General features: G+C 43.0%; 1 protein-coding gene across 5 annotated transcripts in view; it reads left to right on the top strand.

The window, feature by feature from the left end:
- The first annotated feature begins 1702 nt into the window (after positions 1–1702).
- The window catches only part of rad51 (RAD51 recombinase), a 192844-nt gene continuing 182012 nt past the window's right edge, over positions 1703–12534 (top strand). For 3 of the 5 annotated variants that reach the window (XM_077509833.1, XM_077509830.1, XM_077509831.1), the window contains exon 1: positions 2725–3050. In XM_077509833.1, coding sequence (XP_077365959.1) covers positions 2945–3050 — 106 coding nt within the window. In that variant the 5' untranslated portion in view covers positions 2725–2944. Of the gene's footprint in view, positions 1946–2724; positions 3051–12534 lie in introns of those variants that run through there. The other 2 variants (XM_077509832.1, XM_077509829.1) reach the window with 2 other exon arrangements.

Here is a 12534-nt window from a genome sequence, read left to right as displayed (position 1 = left end):
AAACTACAACAACAAGTGTCAGACATGGACTAATTATATGCCAGGTAAAAAACCTTTGTATTGTCCTCAAGGATCTGGGAAAGTGTCACTTATTTGCTACAAGTCCACCAAGGTGCTGCAGTCTGGGATCCAGGTACAGGAAATCATGGTGGTGCTGATGTGGGATCCAGGTACAGGAAATCATGGTGGTGCTGATGTGGGATCCAGGTACAGGAAATCATGGTGGTGCTGATGTGTCAAAAAGTATTTCTTGGTGTCAGTCTATCAGCTGGACTTGGATATCTTCATGTTCCTCCATGGTCATTTCCTGTACGAGTCTCTGCAAGAAGGTAACAATTGTATGTCAGATGAGGTACCAAACAATGAACTGAAAGTCACTGAGCCAATGAAGTACATTATTACATGAGCAAGACTATTTGTGAAAGCCATGTAAATTCCTGCACATCGAAGTACAAGGAAGCTGTTGTATCTTCAATCAAAACTAATTAAGTTGCTTAGTGATATTTATTAGGTAAAATTGTTCAACATGGTGACAAATCGATATCTGAGTAAAGGGTTTCAAATGTTTTTGTAAGCAGCACTTTTCTGAGTGGTTAGTAGCAACAAGACACGGGGGGGTTACGAGTCTGAGTTGCAGATGTGTCGTTCAGTTAACACCATTATTTTTGCACGATATACTAAACATATCAGCAAACTATGTAATCTAAATACCACATATTCCAAGCAAAGGTATGTTTTGAGCCATTCACATGCATGCTCGAATGGAATTATTTTTCCATGATGACATAATTGTACGTTACGAGGCACCGCGTTCTCTTCCTCGTCGTCTCTCTCGCCCCCTTTGAGATGGTCCACATGTCTATAAAACGTATAACATAACTGTGTGTTCTCTGTTGCATGGTTTAGTTACACTAACAAATATGAACATAGATAGCCATTATCATTAGCTGACGTACAGTATTTCCAAACAATGCCGACAAAAATATTAATTCTGAAATTAAATGACTAAATCACAATTATTAGGGATCTGTACAGTATGTCTAACAAATGCAATTCACTTACGTCATCACTCGAGGGAATACCAGAAGTTGTTTGCGTTCTGTTCCGGTGAAATTGGTGGTAGGCTGTTGAAGTAGGGTCTCTCTGGGACGCCGTAGTTCGTGTGCTTAAAATCATTGCATTATCTTGTTTGACCGATAGATGGCGGTCGTGAGCTACACACTGGGGCTTTAAAAAATTCATAGTTCACTTCCTGTACATTTTCGGAAATGGCTTCCACTGACTTTTTTGTGCGTCTCGGGGTGCTACACGTGCCTGCCAATTTTCGTAGCTATAGGTCAAACGGGCCGGGATTGGTTTTTATTTTTCTGCGCTAGGTGGCGCTATAGAGTCGCGTTGTTATGACAACTACATAATATCAAATTTTTCGTCGGGCCCGAAGAGACTGCATATATATATATTTATATATATATGTATATATATATATATATATATATATATATATAGAGAGAGAGAGAGAGAGAGAGAGAGAGAGAGAGAGAGAGAGAGAGAGAGAGAGAGAAAGAGAGAGAGAGAGAGAGAGAGAGAGAGAGAGAGAGAGAGAGAGAGTATATTCAGTAGTCTGCTCGCGAGATGGGAGTGGTAAGATGGCCGCCCTGCGGCTTCAACGACTTCCACGGGCGATCAGCTATCCAGTCATATATACAGATCAGTGGGTACCGACACAGGATGTATTTCCATGCGGAGGATAGACGTCATTGACACGCAATCGAGCGCGAACTCGAGTTGTACAAAAAAGGAAACTGAAGTTTTGACGGGTTTGCTTATTCCGTTGGCGTGTTGGACACAAGTATTGCACTAAGTTAACTTTTTATTTCAATATATACTTCGGCACTGAACAGAGTCTGTCTTCGATCAAGTACAACAGCCTGTAGCTTGTGTGAAGGTAAAGTAGAGTCCAATTTGAAACGGTCTACTTACGTTACATAATATAGGTACGGGTATGTGATGGGTCGCATCTGCAGCCGAATGACACTATGGATTAGATATTCTTTTCAATGATCGACTGCGTTCGCGTTTTTCATTTTACAAATCTTGAGTAGGCGTCCTTCTTGAAAGTTAAATTACACACGGGATGGAAGAACAACACTTCCCTGAGGACTGAGTTAGACTCGACAAACGCCCCCCTCCTCTCCTCCAAACTTTTTATTTATTTATTTTTTTAAATTGAAACGCCGCTTTTAACATTCACAACATTGGAACGTAAACATCCCACCAGCAAAAATGGTTGAAATGACGTTAAAAGACGTCACAGGTGTCCCTCCAGAAGACGTCATAAGTCCAAATTTGGTTGCCAGGACACCCTAAATTATTGATTAATCGTAATTATTATAAAATATTTAATCTAATAAAATATCAATAATAAAATCACAAATCAAGAATGAGACATTAAAAAAAGTACAACATTAATTGTCAGGTTTAATAAAATCATTTTATAACTTAAAAAAAAAAGGCCAAACATTCTAAATGAAAACGAAAGATGAACATATAGGGGTGTCCCGATCCGATACTGATATCGGATCTGTATCAGTATCAGTATACCAGTATCGGATTTTTTCTGTCCATGTCCAAAAATATCCGATATTTGCACTCATATATAAACAGTCCGTTCCAGCTCCCGCTCCTGATTTTCTATCCAGCAGCGTCTGCGCCGAGCATGCAGCGCTCACGTGATCAAACAAACAAGCATGCATGTGAATTAGCTTTTAGCTAACCGAGGAAGAGAGAATGTCGACAGTGTGGGAGTATTTTTCATTGAAAAAAGAAAAAGACAGCGGACAGCAACGTTTGTCAAAAGCAGAAGTTCCCCGTGGTGGAAAATGAAGGGAGAAGTTTAATCTAACCAACCTCATCAAGCATTTGAAAAAGTATCACAAACGAGAGCATGAGGATTTTGAGAAGAAAACCAAGGCGAATAATAAGACAGTCAACGGTGTCGGAATCATTTTCACACCGTAAGAAACTCCCACGGGACGGTAAAAAGGCTTCACGTAGGTATCACTGAAAAGATCGCTTAATTTATTGTGCTTGACGGCCAGCCTGTCAATCGTATCAATGCTCAAATGTAATTGAGCAGCTCAAGCCTCGCTACGTTATTTCGAGCCGCCACTATTTCGTTAATAAAACTATACCGCGGATGCATGGTGACATTCAAAGGTGTATAGCGGCTTATGTGGCAAATGCTGAAATGCTCATCTTCTTAAAAAAGAATCTCCACATTGACAGACACGCTTGGTCTGCAGAAAGGGGATATGGAGGAGTAGTGAAATTAACCAACTGTTTTTCTACTTTTATTATAGTTACATATTCATTTTTATTTATTTTAAATTGGAGCTTGGGACACGTTGAGCAGTGAGAGAGTGGCCAATATTGTGTTGGTTATATTTTTTTGTGTCCCGCCCGCTGCCAGAGTGACCATACACTGAGTATACATATATATATATATATATATATATATATACATATATATATATATATATATATATATTAGGGGTGTTAAAAAAATCGATTCGGCGATATATCGCGATACGACATCGCGCGATTCTCGAATCGATTAAAAAAACAAAACTATTTTTTTATTTATTATTTATTTATTTATTTTTATTTATTTCTTTTTTTAAGAGCTCAGAATTGTTCATTCGGTAGTCTTACCGATTCAACGTTTTTTTTTGTGTTTTTTTTGTTTTTTTTTGTTTTGCGTGTGTGAATCGATTTTTAAACTTCCATTTTTAATGGAAAAATATTCAACAAAACGTCTGACTTCGGGTTAGGATTCACACCTTGAGCATGGAAGAATGTTATATGAACGGAACATTAAGCCTTAATATTTTATTTTAATGCTGTTCAAACATGAAACAGATTACAACCTCTCTAAGACTGAAATTTCAGAGAAATAAATAATACATTTTCATATAAATCTTACACTCTACAAGCTTACTGATTAGTATTTTCTAAATTTGAATGAAAAAAAATCGCAACAATCGACTTATAAATTCGTATCGGGATTAATCGGTATCGAATCGAATCGTGACCTGTGAATCGTGATACGAATCGAATCGTCAGGTACTAGGCAATTCACACCCCTAATATATATATATATATATATATATATATATATATATATATATATATACATATATATATATATATATATATATATATATACATATATATATACACATAATATGTTGAACTTCAAAGAGTACAATTTGTTTTTGTTTACTTTATTCGGGTTATTTTTCAGGGTCCTTTATTTTGTATTTATTTTATTAAAATGCACGACATACTTATTGCTGCAGTTCGGTAATCCAAATTTAGGAATAAACGGGTCATATTTTCTCATACTTAAGGTGCTGATTATTCCTTATTTAAATTACACTTGATCAAGTTTCTTCTAACATTTCATACTAAAACAAACGTATCATTCCTGCTGATATGGTATCGGACTGATATTGTTAATTTACAGTACTCTAAGCTAAAATATCAGTATTGGAAGTAGAAAGCGTTGCATCGGGACACCCCTACTGATATGGTAGAGGACTGATATCGGTATCGGACAGTACTTGAGGCTGAAATATCGGTATCGGATCGAAAGTGGAAAAAGGTGTATCGGAACACCCTTAGTGTTAAGCACTGTTCATACACCGTTGGCACTGTAGCTAAAGTGACCGAGGCTGTTCATTATTACCATTTATGTTTACATTCATTGCACTATTTGATAAAAAAATAAATAAATAAATGCATTATTTAAATTTGAAACCTGTTCAGAAAGCTTAGTTGGCTCAAGATGTGTTTTTTTTCTTTTAGGATTTTATATACAATTTATTTATTTATTTATTTATTTATTTATTTATTTATTTTTTATAAGAGCTCAGAATTGTTCATTCGGTAGTCTTACCGATTCAACGTCTTGTCATCATTGCTCTTTTTTTTTTTTTTTTTTTTTTTTTTTTTTGTGTATGTGTGCGTGCGTTTGCGTGCGTGCGCGTGCGTGCGTGCGTGCAAATACGTATAAATTTAGACTCATTCATTCACCTAAAGCCTTATAAATATCCCATTACCCTTCGCCTTAACCAGGTACTTCAGAATCTTGCCAGAGTCGTGAGGTTTAAATGGTCAGGAGATCAGAGAAAAGGTCAGAAAAAAAAGAAATAAAGAGAAAAGAAAGGAAAATCAAAGTGAAATCCAGCACCGACCAAACACTTCCTGCCTTCCCCATGATTACAAAATCAAAGTCTTACGCCAACCCCGGAAGCCTCTAAATTCCAGCAAATTTGGCGAGATCTCAAGAGACCAGAGGAAAAACTAAAGAGAGGAAGGAGGGAAGGATCGATAAGGCAGAGAGATCCATAGAAGCCAGTACATCCAATCCATCAAAGTGAAGTCCAGCACCAACAAGACCCCTCCTACGTGGTTACAAAACCAGTCTTATGCCAACCCCAGAAACCTCATACTTCTAATAAATTAAGATCTCAAGTGACCAGAGGAAAAACTAAAGAGAGGAAGGAGGGAAGGATAGATAGAGCAAAGTGAGAACCACAGACACCAGCACCAACTGATTCAAGGGGCTGTGGGAGGGAGAGGCTATTTCTGTTGAGTTTCAGTAGATGCTGGTGCGACGGATCTGGCATGCATAAGGACCACCACCAAAGAAAGAAGCCGTCAACCGCGGTCCAGCAAAGCGAGCACTCCCCCCCCCCCCCCCCCCCGAAATCCCCAGGCCGCGGCAGCACCAAGGCCACCCCCAAGCCACCCGAGCGGACACCGGTCGGCGAGCCGACCCAGACGCCCGGAACACCCCCGCCCCAGCCCCGGCCCACACCCCCGAGCCCAAGGCCGCAGAACGAGGCCCAGCGGGCCCCCACAGCGCCCCACCGGTCCCCAGCCCCCACCCCCCCACGACCCCCCAGCACCCCACCCAAACCCGCCACCCACCACGACCCCCCAACACCCAAGCCCCCCACCCACCCATACCTCCACCCCCCCCCCCCCCCAAACAAGCCGCCCCCCCCCCGATGTCCGCCAAACCCCCCCCCCCGGAAACCGGCACCGGGCAGCAGCGCAGAGAGGGAAGATGTGCCCACCCCACCTCCAGCCGCGCGAGAGTAGCACAGCGGCGGGAGGGGGGGAAGCAGAGGAGGAAGCACCAGGGGAGAAGGCGGAACACCAGAACACCGAGCCCGGTGGGGAGAGGCCCCGGTCGTCACGCCAGAGTACTAGTGACACCTAACCCTGTTACTGAGTCCGCCAGCTCGCCGACTGGCGAGCTCTACCCTTACACCGTGAATGTGGCCCCACCCAGTGTATATACAAGTGTGTGCGTGTGGTGCATTAAAATTGGGAGCAGGTGAGTCGGAGCAGAGGGAAAAAATTTTCCCTACTCCGACACACCCGTATCCCCCCCAAAGAAATGAATATGTATATGTGTGGTGCATTAAAAAAGGGAATGGAGGGACAAAGTGGTGGGGCAGGGATACAAATGGGGGGGACCACAGCGCTGCCAGGCACTGCAGTCCATCCCCTCTGATGGCTCCCCGCCCCAACTCACCCCTCCCCTTGGACGTGAAGTGCATTAAAATTGGAGGGGAGTTGAAGGGTGAAGACGGTGTTTCCACCCTTCCCCACCCCACCAAGAAATGTGTTGTGTGCCCTATGTGTATATTTACAAAGTGTATAGTGCAAAGCTAGTGAAGTGAGTAAGAGGAGCGACCAGCGTGGCCTCACCCAACCCGGCGGGTGTAGGTGGCACGCCCGCCCCCCAGCACCCCCCCCCCCCCCACCCGCCCCCCACCTCATCCACCCGGCACCACAATGGGCGGACAGCCAGCGCAGCAGGGCTACCGGACAGCCCACCGGCCACCGGAGCCCGCCCGGGGCGCCAGGAGTTCTACCGGAGTGGGGCAGGCCTCAAACCCCCGCCCGGCCCCCGGAGCCCGACGCCCGGGCCGGGGAGGGAGCCCCAGGCCCAGGGAGAGGGAGGGGGAGGGGCCGCAGGGCAGACAGGGAAGGGGGGGGGGGAGCGGGGAGAAGACGACAAGAAGGCGAAAGGGCGGCTGCAGGGCAGGAGGGGGGGGGAGGAGGGAGGGCGACAAGGGAAAAGGGACCGGGAGGCAGAGGAGGATGGGCGGGAGGAGGCGAGGAGGGAGAGGCGACGGGGGTGAGGAAGGGGGAGGGGAGAGGGAACCACGGGGCACACCGGAGGCCCACCCACCCCGAACCGCGCCGCCGGGCACGGAGCAGCGGACCGCGCCGGGACAGCACCGCCCCGGGCACCAGGGGAAGCACCCCAACACCGCACCCCACAGGGGGCCCAGGGAGCGGCCAAGACGCAACCGCTACCGAGCAGACAACGGGGGGGGGGGGGGGGGCGGAGAACCACCCCCGCCCGACCACAGGGGACGGCGTCAAGAAAATTGACTAATTAGCATGCAGTAACACCAAGTGTTGATGCTTAGTGCCCACTAGAAATAAATCTTAAGGAGTTAATGAGTATAGTGTCGAAAAGTGTGATATGCTCGAGCCCACTAGCAGCAACTAGGTTCCTGACTATATAAAAATAAAAACAATCAGATACAAAATACCAAATACAGAAGCAGCGAAAACAGAAGTTGTAACGATGTGGTGGCTCTCGTTAACAGGCAGAATCTTGGCAGGATTAAGTTGCCAAATTGAGATTAAAATATTCTATGTACATAGACCATATTTGTTTAAATCTTGATACTTGATTTTTATTTAAGGCAGAGATTTTTTCCATTGAGATATAATTTATTAGTAAGTTTAACCAGTGGTCGATATTTAGAGATTGTTAATTTTTCCAATTGACAAGGATTATTTTTTTAGCAATAGTAAGGGCTATAAATATAGATTGAGATTGTTTACATGGTAGCTCAGTTATTGTTAAGTCACCTAGTAAACACAATCTTGGAGATAAAGGAAGCCTACAGTTTAATATATCAGCGAGCTTTTCCAAGATTTTAGTCCAGAAATGCAGCACTGGAGTACATGACCATAAAGCATGAAGATAAGTATCGGCAGTGTTTTGTGAGCACTGGAGACAAATGTCGGAGTCAGAGAGTCCCATTTTTTTCATCATATATTGTGTAATATATGTTCTATGAAGTATCTTATATTGGATAAGTTGCAAATTTGTCTGTTTGGTCATTTTAAATACATTTTCACAGATTTGGGTCCAAAAGTCTGGTTCCGGAACTATAGACAAGTCTTTTTCCCATTTTAAAGTCGGTAAATACGTTTTATTTGTGTATAAAAATAACTTATATATTTTTGATATTTTCTTTATTGTTGTTGGAGAAAGCTTTATAATATCTTTAGCTAAGACAGGCAGTTGGAGCGTATCCTGAAGTGTTGGGATTTGTTTCTTAACCATATTTTTAACTTGCAGATAATGTAAGAAATTTCCCTTTTTTATTTCATATTTCTGGACCAAGTTTGTATACGATATAAACTTATTATCTGAGAAAAGATGATGAAGGTGTGTAATTCCTTTCTGCTCCCATAAGCTTAAATGGAACGACTGATTATTAATTTGAAAGTCGGGGTTATGCCAAATGGGAGAGAGCCCACAGGGCGCCAATTGGGAGTTTGTAATTTCTAATGCCTTCCACCAGGCAGTCAGGGTGGTGGCTATCATTGGGTTTTTAAAACAATTATGTCGTCTTATTGATTTTGTAATAAAGAGTAAATCTGACAGTCTAAGATTATTACAATCCTTCTGCTCCAATTCCAACCAACAGTTAGTATCTCTGTTGGGTTGTGTCCATAGCACAAGATATTGTAGTTGATTAGCTAAATAATAGTACATAAAGTTTGGTGCCTCTAAACCTCCTTTAGATTTACTTTCCTGAAGAGTAGATAGACTAATTTTGGCTTTTTTTTTTATTCAAATAGAATTTTATGATAGCAAAGTCCAGCGATTGGAACCAGTTAGACGTAGGTTTAAATGGAATCATTGAAAATAAATAATTAATCTTTGGTAAAACTTTCATTTTTATAGTAGCTATCCGTCCTATTAAAGAGATCGGAAGATTATTCCAGCGCTCCAGGTCACTACGGATACTATCCAATAATGGTGAAAAATTTAAAGAAGTTAATTCAGTTAACTTAGGTGAAATTTTAACACCTAAGTATTTTAAATTACCTGTAGGAAAGGAGTAGTGTGGATCCTGACTTGTAGGATTCCATGAATTTTCTGTAATAGGTAATAATGTTGATTTTGTCCAGTTAATAGAGTAATCTGATAAGTGAGAGAATTTAGTTATTAATTTAAATGCTTCCCCTAGCGAGATAGCAGGTTCTTCTAAATAGAGTAATATATCATCGGCATATAGATTAATTTTATGTTCTATTGTCCCGGAGTGGATTCCTTGGATCCGTCTATCCTGACGTATAGCTAATGCAAGCGGCTCAATAAATATAGCAAATAATAAAGGAGACATTGGGCACCCTTGTCTTGTTCCCCTTTGTAGAGTAAAACTCTGTGATGTAATCCCATTAGTAGTAACTGTAGCTTTAGGAGAATCATATAATATTGAGACCCATTGAATGAATGACTCCCCGAAGCCGAATTTATTTAAGACAGCAAAGAGGAAGGACCAGTTAACTTTATCGAATGCTTTTTCTGCATCCAGCGAAATAACAACTGCCTTTTTATCATACCGCTGTGACATACTAATCAAGTTAAAGAGTCTCCTAATATTATTAGTAGAATGACGACCTTTAATAAAACCCTTTTATATACAATTTGTGTTTTAAATTGTACAAAAAATTTAATAAATGTTAAGATTAGTCCATAAATATGTAAAAAAAAAGAAGAAAATAAAGAATCGTGATAAAATCGAGATCGTGAATTTATTTTTAAAGGCTCGTGATATGACATTTTTACCATATCGCCCACCCCTATAGGGCGGGGCATCAAATTTTGTGTTTTGTAATGAAAAAGGATATGTTTAATAACTCCGAGGTACATGCTCCCAAAAAAAATCCCAAACTTGACATGTATGTTTATAGTCAAGACCTGGAGCTATCTCTATAACATTCAGTTATAAATACAGAGCCACTTCGCCATTGAGGAATAAAAAAAATAAAAATAAAAAAATACACCACATATGGTATTTTGAACAAAAAATGTAAACTAATTGTGTGATAACTAAGTCATTTATGAATATTCTTTTACTTTCCACCACTCAAAATATTCACTGGCATCAGACCTATCCAAACATACATACGTTTTTATTTTGTTTTATTTATTTTTGATAGCCTCTATGGACAATAGAAGCAACACTGTGCAATGCGTACAACGAGCGATAATATATACTTTATAAGATAATATGTACTCTTACAAAAAATACCAATCAGGGCAGCTCATTGCCTAAAAATAAAAAAGGATGCTGATTTTTGCAGATCTTAACATTCACCAAAACCCATTGAGCTTGACACACTCTGACTCATCACACCTGGCAAAAAAAAAAAAATCCACATGCATAGGTTTATCATGCCATTTTCAAAGAAATTCTGCTCCCGTTTGTGCCACTACCCCAACGTGCCAGTACCCCAACGTGGCCCGGGCTGCGAGGGCCCTTTATAGCTGCTCACAGTTCTAGTTCTAGTTCTTCTTCTTCTTCTTCTTCTTCTTCTTCATCTTCTTCTTCTGCTTTTCTTCTGCTTCTTCTTCTCCTGCTTCTTCTTCTTCTTCTTCTCCTTCTCCGTAAACGATCATTTTTGAGGACCTAAACATTTACCAAAACTCACCGAACTTTGCACACTCTTCGGGCCCGGTGAGAAATTTGAGATTCTGACGTTGTCATAACAACGTGACTCTATAGCGCCCCCTAGCGTAGAAAAATAAAAACCAATCCCTGCACGTTTGACCCAGAGCTACGAAAATTGGCAGGCACTTGTAGCACCCCGAGACGCACAAAAATGTCTATTGGGACCTAGGGCTGGGCGATATGGACCAAAACTCATATCCCGATATATTTTGGCTTAATATCGATATACGATATATATATATATATATATATGTATGTGTGTGTGTGTGTGTATATGTATATATATATATATGTATATTTATATATATATATATATATATATATATATATATATATATATATATATATATATATATGTATATATATATATATATGTATATTTATATATATATGTTTATTTATATCCATCCATCCATCCATCTTCTTCCGCTTATCCGGGGTCGGGTCGCGGGGGCAGCAGCTTCAGGAGGGAAACCCAGACTTCCCTCTCCCCAGCCACTTCAACCAGCTCCTCCGGCGGGATCCCGAGGCGTTCCCAGGCCAGCCGAGAGACATAGTCTCTCCAGCGTGTCCTGGGTCGTCCCCGGGGCCTCCCGCCAGTGGGACATGCCCGGAACACCTCCCCAGGGAGGCGTCCAGGAGGCATCCGAACCAGATGCCCGAGCCACCTCAGCTGGCTCCTCTCAACGCGGAGGAGCAGCGGCTCGACTCCGAGTCCCTCCCGGATGACCGAGCTTCTCACCCTATCTCTAAGGGAGAGCCCGGACACCCTGCGGAGGAAGCTCATTTCGGCCGCTTGTATCCGGGATCTCGTTCTTTCGGTCACGACCCACAGCTCGTGACCATAGGTGAGGGTTGGAACGTAGATCGACCGGTAAATGGAGAGCTTTGCCTTTTGGCTCAGCTCTTTCTTCACCACGACGGACCGATACAGAGTCCGCATCACTGCAGACGCTGCACCGATCCGCCTGTCGATCTCCCGCTCCATCCCACCCCCACTCGTGAACAAGACCCCAAGATACTTGAACTCCTCCACTTGGGGCAGGATCTCATCCCCGACCTGAAGACGACACTCCACCCTTTTCCGACTGAGGACCATGGTCTCGGATTTGGAGGTGCTGATCCTCATCCCAGCCGCTTCACACTCGGCTGCGAACCGCTCCAGTGAGAGCTGAAGGCCCCGGCCTGATGAAGCCAACAGCACCACATCATCTGCAAAGAGCAGAGATGCAATGTTGAGGCCACCAAACCGGAACCCCTCCACGCCTCGGCTGCGCCTAGAAATTCTGTCCATAAAAGTTATGAACAGAATCGGTGACAAAGGGCAACCTTGGCGGAGTCCAACCCTCACCGGAAACGAATCCGACTTACTGCCGGCAATGCGGACCAAACTCTGGCAACGGTCGTACAGGGACCGAACAGCCCGTATCAAGGGGCCCGGCACCCCGTACTCCCGAAGCACCCCCCACAGAACTCCCCGAGGGACACGGTCGAACGCCTTCTCCAAATCCACAAAACACATGTGGACTGGTTGAGCGAACTCCCACGCACCCTCGAGGATCCTGCGGAGGGTGTAGAGCTGGTCCACTGTTCCACGGCCAGGACGAAAACCACACTGCTCCTCCTGAATCCGAGATTCGACCTCCCGACGGACCCTCCTCTCCAGCACCCCTGAATAGACCTTACC

This window comes from Festucalex cinctus, chromosome 21, assembly GCF_051991245.1.
Source record: "Festucalex cinctus isolate MCC-2025b chromosome 21, RoL_Fcin_1.0, whole genome shotgun sequence".
NCBI lineage: Eukaryota > Metazoa > Chordata > Actinopteri > Syngnathiformes > Syngnathidae > Festucalex > Festucalex cinctus.
This window is presented reverse-complemented; position numbering and strand designations above follow the sequence as displayed.